The sequence below is a fragment of the Electrona antarctica genome (assembly GCF_951216825.1).
Source record: "Electrona antarctica genome assembly, chromosome: 2".
NCBI classification, from domain to species: domain Eukaryota; kingdom Metazoa; phylum Chordata; class Actinopteri; order Myctophiformes; family Myctophidae; genus Electrona; species Electrona antarctica.
In genome coordinates, this window is record NC_136807.1 from 32,144,942 (window position 1) to 32,152,736 (window position 7,795).

Consider the following 7,795-nt stretch of genomic DNA (forward strand, 5'->3'; position numbering starts at 1 on the left):
GCTAAATTTGAGTTAAGTTGACATACAAATGTGAGATACAAACACAAATGACTCTGCGTGCATAGGTGATTTTATTTTTTACAAGTTACAAATCATGTGACAAACAGCGAGGTAAAAGAGTCTCATAATTACGCACAAAAATCAGTGGAGAGTCACAAATAAATCTCCTTCTAAACTGCATAAGTTGACACACAGATGTGGGTATTTGAGACACGAAAGTGGGTATTTGAGACACAGACATGAAAATTTGAATTACGAATCTGAGAATAAGTGTTACGAATTGTATATTACAGAGACAAATCTGATTTACACTTGCATACTGTTTGTTACAAATTGCCTATACGAGTACAAATCTGGTGCGTGCATAGGTGATTTTATTTCTTACAAGTTACAAATCATATGACTAACAGCGAGGTAAAAGAGTCTCATAATTACTCACAAAATTCAGTGGAGAGTCACAAATAAATATCCTTCTAAAATGTATAAGTTGACACACAGATGTGGGTATTTGAGACACGAAAGTGGTTATTTGAGACACAGAAGTGAACATTTGAATTACGAATCTGAGAATAAGAGTTACGAATTGTACATTACAGATACAAATCTGATTTACACTTGCATACTGTTTGTTACGAATTGCCTATACGAATACAAATCGGTTTATACGGATACGGATAATTATGAGTCTGTCCTGATTCCATACAGCTTGCAGTGACGTACTTTCATTTGTCTTTGGTTACTCATTGACATGAGTTCTTTGACAAACAATTACATTTCCCTTTTTACATTTCCTCTATTTTGATCCCATGAATCTGTAGGCGGCCAGACATCTATTGTATAAGAGGGGTTGTCTGTGTGTCTGCATGTGTACCTGGAAGTAATCTGTGTATTGGGAACTCATCTCGCAAAACACTGGACCACCAACTCACCCCATTAAAAACACCATGAACAAGCTCATTCTGCTTGCAGGTAAGCCATTTATACTTAATTTAACAGACTGAATATTCTTGAAGTCTAAATCTAATTTCTGAATCTTTCTACGTTTGAAGGTCTGTGCATCAGCCTGGGCAGTTTAGGTGAGTCTATTAAATGGAATGTTTAAATATGCAATCTTTGATAACACTGTTACCATCGCTAAACATCTAAATTAGCCTATATAAACATAGATTTGTTGCAGTCGCACACAGTCGCACACATGCAAGCCACACATGCAAGCCACCCACACATGCACACACACACACACACGCACACACGCACGCACGGATGCACGCACGCACGCACGCACGCACGCACACACGCACACACACACACACACACACACACACACAGTCACACAATTGCGTCTTATCCATTTGAGATAGATCTGTGCATCTGAATTTTGGGGAAAAGGCCTTGCATTGTTTGTATGAATATCAATCAATCAACTATTGTTTCACTGTTTCAGGTTCCTCGTACAGGCTGGGCTGTTACTTCACCAACTGGGCCCAATACAGACCTGGACAAGGGAAGTTTTTACCTGCTAACATCGACCCCAACCTCTGCACCCACCTGTTCTATGCCTTCGCTCAGATTAATGATGCCAATGAGCTTGTCACCTTTGAATGGAATGACGAGACACTCTATAGGTCCTTTAATGGACTTAAAGACAGGTTGGTCCTTTCCTCTACAATAATTAATTTGAGCAGTTAAACAATTGAATTCATTATCCTCTTAATCCTCTTATCCTCTTTCCTTTTCCTTCTTTTAAAATAATTACAATGCTCACAATGCTTGAGACGTTGATTAATTTAAAAAAATGCATGGTGAAGATTTTGACCTACAGTGGTTAAAGAGAGGTTGGTCCTTTCTCCCACCATAATGGGCGGGTAATTATACATTTCTATGGAAGATAACCATTGCTGTAATCATCGTGGTAGATGTTGGATACTCACAATGACACTTTTCATTCAACGAATTAAACTGTGCTTGTATCTTCTCATAGGAATCCTAATCTCAAAACACTGTTGGCGGTTGGTGGATGGAAGTTTGGCTCTGAAAAGTGAGATACTTGACGTGGTCCGCATATAATCTTTAAAATGTGTATGATGATATGCCCTCTTGACAACCTTCATCAATGTATTTACTGTTTGTTCCAGATTCAGCAGAATGGTGTCAACCCCAGGCAATAGAAATACATTTATCCAGTCCTCCATAACTCTGCTGAGAAAACATGGTTTTGATGGTTTAGACCTGGACTGGGAATATCCAGGAGCACGAGGAAGCCCTGTGGGGGACAAACAGAAGTTCACCTTGTTATGCAAGGTCAGGCCAGCAGGAACATACAAATGTCTTGTTTTTACTGTGTAAAGACTATTTTCACAATATGTTAGTGCGTCAATATTGTTGTGTCGATATCTGACTAATCCACATGATTCATTTAAGTAGGCTACATGAACCCTATCGTCCCTATTCTGGCCATGCCATTGCCATCAAACGACTAATGGATTAATTGTTTCACAGGTCTTGTTGTTTCATGTATAACACACTGTGTGTGTGTGTGTGTGTGTGTGTGTGTGTGTGTGTGTGCGTGTGTGCGTGCGTGCGTGCGTGCGTGCGTGCGTGCGTGCGTGCGTGTGCGTGCGTGTGTGCAACCTATAGGAACTGCGACAGGCCTATGAGACAGAGGGAGCAGCCACTGGTCGCCCCAGACTAATGCTTACTGCTGCGGTGGCAGCTGGGAAAGGGACCATCGATGCTGCTTATGAAATAGCAGAGATTTCTAAGTATGTATAAGAGTTAAGAAGATTAAATGTCTGTAGAAATTTGATGGCTAAGTCTGGATGTGGGTAAACTGACACCTCACTTCCATTTCGTCAGGTACGTGGACATGATCAACGTGATGACGTACGACTTTCATGGCTCCTGGGAGAACGTTACAGGCCATAACAGTCCTCTGTACAACGGCTCCCAAGACACTGGAGACCTCGTTTACTTCAATACAGTGAGAATTCACCTTTGGTTGTGTTTCTTTTTTTTTTATTCTTTATTTAGGGACATCCACAATCATCTAATATACATTTGAAAACATGTACCCAATCCAGGAAAAGGGAACCTAAGTCAACAGCTGCTACGTCACTGACACAGTGCAACACACACTGCAACACACTGCAACACACTACAGTGACGTCAGAGACTTACCCTCCGCGTCGATCCACGGCTATCTCCTCATGTCGCGCAGCACACTGACACTCAACACCACCCCCGGAACAATTGTCATTGCACTGCCACTAAAGCCGGCTGCCTTCCACACTCACAAACAACATCAATATCAATAATAAACACAACAACGCCACAAGCACCGACACCCCCGCACGCACACTCACACACGGGCCACGGAACACTGTTGCCACGTCTATGAAAACAAGCCCAAAAAAAATGCCATTCAACACGCTACTTACACACACTACCACTCGCTTACAATACGCGGACCTGGCAACACTACATCCCCTCTCCCATTTGCTCAAAGCCAACCACGTGACCCACGAGAGCTTTTATGTTACTGCAACACCGGAAGTTACACGCTACACACACACACATTAGAAGAACAACACGAACACGACACTACACTCACACACACACACACGGGCCACTGTTGCCAGGTCTATGAAAACAGGCCCAGAAACAAGCAAACAGACCCAGAAACAAAGCCTTTCACCACGCTACTTACACACACTACAACTCGCTTACAATTCACGACCTGGCAACATTGTTCCCCGTCTTCCACAACACACACAGTCCCACACAGACACACACACACTGATTCGGACTTGGATGGACAGCGGCGCGATTACATACATACACCGTTTAATTCAGGCAAACACGACAATTGCACCACCAGTTTCATTAATGTAAACACGACAATTGCGCGACCCGTTTAATTCATGGAAACATGACAACTGCGACGCACCGAGGCGCATGGATTCTGTGTGTGTGTGTGTGTGTGCGTGCGGGGTGCCTCTGAATTGGAGTGTTTATGTCAGTCAGCGATGCGATCCGTTGTTATTCAGCCAGGAAAACTATCTAAACATTATATACTAACGTCAGCATCGGGCAGATTAACACACACAAGCGTTATTAGTTGAGTTTTCTTATTGAAGTGCCTCTGAATTGTAACGGTGTTTATGTCAGTCAGCGATGCGATCCGTACCAGCACCATACGCACGGACTGGAGAGAGGCGAAGTGTTTCTCTCCCTTCGGCTCATGTAGCCCTCATTGTAACTACAAATATTGTTCCCGAACAAACAATGTGGGGTCACTGCAATCCAAAATATTGTAGCCCTACTATAATGCAGTCAAGGTCCCCCAAAAAATATACTACAGTATGTTCTGCTCCATTCTCAACATCTTTTGGTTTCCAAAAACAGTAATTTATTGTAAGTAAACAAAAACAGTCAAAAGCAGTTTCATGTCTGCTTATTTTCATTTACATTAATTTCCTTTGATGTGAAAATACAACAAATAATAATAATACCCATCCGTTACTACATGTCAAGGCCACAATACTGGAGTGGAGTCTGTCAAATCCCGCTATTTCCTTCTTCCCATTGCGCTGCCAACGGAACTAGGATTCGCCGCCCAAAGGGCGGCAAAATTCTAGTATTATACAACCATTTTTAAATGGTGTTTCTTTGTCCACAGGTTTTTTATTTATTTTTTATTAAAAGAGAGACATGAGTAAGACAGAATCATTCAATCCTTGCCACTACAAAATCTGGTCGCAAAGGAATAATATATTCCACCCAATTAGACCAAAACTTTATAAATTTCTCCTTCTCCAGTCTGAGAGAGAAAGTGAACTGTTCCATATTATAAATATCATTTACTATATCTATCCATTATTTTATGGTGGGGGCCTCAGGAAGCAACCAGTGTCGTGTAAATACTTTTCTACATGCAGATATCAGAATACCGAATAGGTATTCATCAGATCTTCCCATCTGAAAATTTGCATGTCCCAAAAATAATGTAGTAAACTCTAAGGGCAAATTTTCACTAAATATTGTATTTATTGATCTCTGAAATTCTGTCCAGAAGATCCTAATCACTGGGCACCCCCAGAAAATATGCCAATGGTTAGCCTCCCAAGACCCACACTGTCTCCAGCATGTTGCCTCCCCATTCGAGAAATGTGCCTTCTGTTTCGGCGTAATGAAGAAACGGACAAGACATTTCCACCCAAATTCCCTCCTGGTTGTGTTTCTATTCATTTAAATTATGAGCCGACTTGAGACGTGGTCCGAAAATAGCTGATCTACCAGCTCACAAGGCGTTGCACTGTGCTTGTAAATCGTCAATTTGAACCCTAACCCTTTGTCCTCCTTTTCACGCAACTCTTTTGCTCCCCTGAAGGACTTTGCCATGAGGTATTACCGTGATCAGGGAGCGCCTGTGGAGAAGCTCAACTTGGGTGTTGGAACCTATGGCCGAACGTTTCGCCTCTCCTCTCAGTCCACTGCTGTTGGAGCTCCTGTCAGCGGTCCTGCTGCTGCCGGGCCCTTCACCGGAGAGGCTGGCATCTGGTCCTACTATGAGGTAAAGAAATGCATGAATAAGACAATAGGTAAACAAACTGTTATTAGATGCAGTCAAACACAATGGAACACTAATGCCTGCATGTCGACACAGTACATGCAGAGGCTGTGACACAGACGGTCTGTTTACAAAAATCAGGCTCTTGATATGCATGTGTTGCGACACAAACAGCAAACAAGCTGTCGACATACAGTATACATATGTCACCATGTAGTTATGGACTGTAGGACAGTCAGGACACACAGATCAATGTCCAGAATCACTTTATTTTCATATAGTTTGGAAGACCCCCCCCCCACCACCCCTCCACCCCCCCCCCCCCCCCCCCCCCCCCCCCACCCCTACCACTGTTGTTTGTGCTTCCATTGTCCATCATCACACGATGAATTCAAATCTACGTACTTGGCATGGCTTATTGTACCAAAGCTTTGAAGTGGGGTTCATACAAAATGTATTTACTTGATTGTTATTTTGATATATTTATCATAATGTATCTGGATATTCCTCAGATCTGCACATTTCTTCAAGGGACCTCTATCCAGTGGATTGACGATCAGAAAGTCCCATATGCCTCCAAAGGAAATGAATGGGTTGGATTTGACAACAAGGCCAGCCTTGAGACCAAGGTGATCGTCTGTTTCATCTTTGGCGCGACAATCCCTTTGTAATTCACAGATTGTGATTGATTTGTTCGTGCCAATTGCAAGTGTTTTTCTTGTTCTTTGTCTTCCTTGCTTCCTCAGGTCCGCTACATAAAAGACAACATGTTTGGGGGAGCTTTCGTATGGGCTGTGGACCTTGATGACTTTACAGGACAGTTCTGCAATCAGGGCACCTATCCACTCATCACTTCCCTGAGCTCTCTTCTCAATTCAGGTAAATAACTAAACATCAAACAATAACAATAACAATAACAATAACAATAACAATAACAATAACAATAACAATAACAATAACAATAATAATAATAATAATGTGTATTGTGTAATGTGTATTAACACTATAATAACAAAGAACGTTAACATTTTTGACTGACATTTTAACTTTCCAGGTTTGTTCTTGGCCTCTGCCTATTTTCCCTTCAACAACAAATCTCTTGGCTGAAATTAGTGGATCTACAAGCACAACATGTTTTGAGCTTGTAGACCCACTATTTTTGCCTAATGTTCTGCATAACATGCCTATAGAATAGGGTTCATGTGGTTAAAATATATCTTAAATATGAAATATATCTTATATCTTTTTTTTTAACCTTTTCATTGCAATGTACAGACTATTTCAAATATTGTTATTCCTCCATAGATCTCCCTCCCGCTCCACATACAACTCCAGGGGTAAAGACACCACCATCTCCAACCAAAGAGCACACCACTGACACCACTACACCCTCAACCACCAAAACAGCACCTGGTGCTTCCTTCTGTGCAGGCAGGGCAGATGGGGTGTATGCCAAGCCTGACGCCCCAGGCTCTTATTATAACTGTGGACATGGCATCACACACGTCCAAAACTGTGCTGCAGGTTTAGTTTTTCGAGACAGTTGTAAGTGTTGCGACTGGCCTGTAGGGTTGGAAATTAACTAAGTACTCAAGTACTGTACTTTAGTGGAGTATTTCCTATTTTCAGTACTTTTACTCCTACTCCACTTACTCCACTACAATTATTTGAAACTTGGAAACCAGACAAATCAGACACAGCCTAGTCATGCCAGGCAAGTTAGGCCTCACTCAGACCTTTGCAGCCAACTGCATGCTTGTTGTATGAATGTTGTGAGTGTCATGGCCGCCCCAATGCATTTCCAATGGAAGTCACATGGTTTGAGGACTACATTTTGGACTACAAGCTGTTGTATGGCTTTTGGCTGTGTTTCGACTGCACCCCTCCCCCTCATACAACACAAGTGTTGTGTCAGACCATGTGACTCCCATTGGAAATGCATTGGGGCAATTATTAACAGTAAAAACGTATGACTGTATATGATTGAAGATGAACAAATGAATAAAGAATAATCCTTTCCATACTGTTTTGCATCTTTTTTATATACAGTATATATTTTTTGTATTCAGACAGCCAGCAATGGCTGTCAAAATGTTGCAATACATAGATGATGGTAAAAATCCTTATCAAAATCCTTATCATAAGACTGTGATGAAGTCTTCTTGTGACCAAACAAAGGGAAGATTAAAGTACACAGTTAAAAAAACAGATACAATGTTGGAGAGA

At 41.7% G+C, this 7,795-nt stretch overlaps 1 protein-coding gene across 1 annotated transcript; it reads left to right on the forward strand.

Moving 5' to 3' along the window:
- The first annotated feature begins 844 nt into the window (after window positions 1-844).
- LOC306937975 (acidic mammalian chitinase-like) lies at window positions 845-7,262 on the forward strand. Its single transcript, XM_079521998.1, has 11 exons — window positions 845-969; window positions 1,050-1,076; window positions 1,445-1,649; window positions 1,982-2,038; window positions 2,136-2,301; window positions 2,638-2,762; window positions 2,857-2,980; window positions 5,390-5,572; window positions 6,082-6,198; window positions 6,316-6,448; window positions 6,875-7,262. Exons 1-11 carry the CDS (start codon window positions 945-947, stop codon window positions 7,153-7,155), a joined length of 1,443 nt encoding a protein of 480 aa, XP_079378124.1. The 5' UTR covers window positions 845-944; the 3' UTR covers window positions 7,156-7,262.
- The last annotated feature ends 533 nt before the right edge of the window (window positions 7,263-7,795 follow it).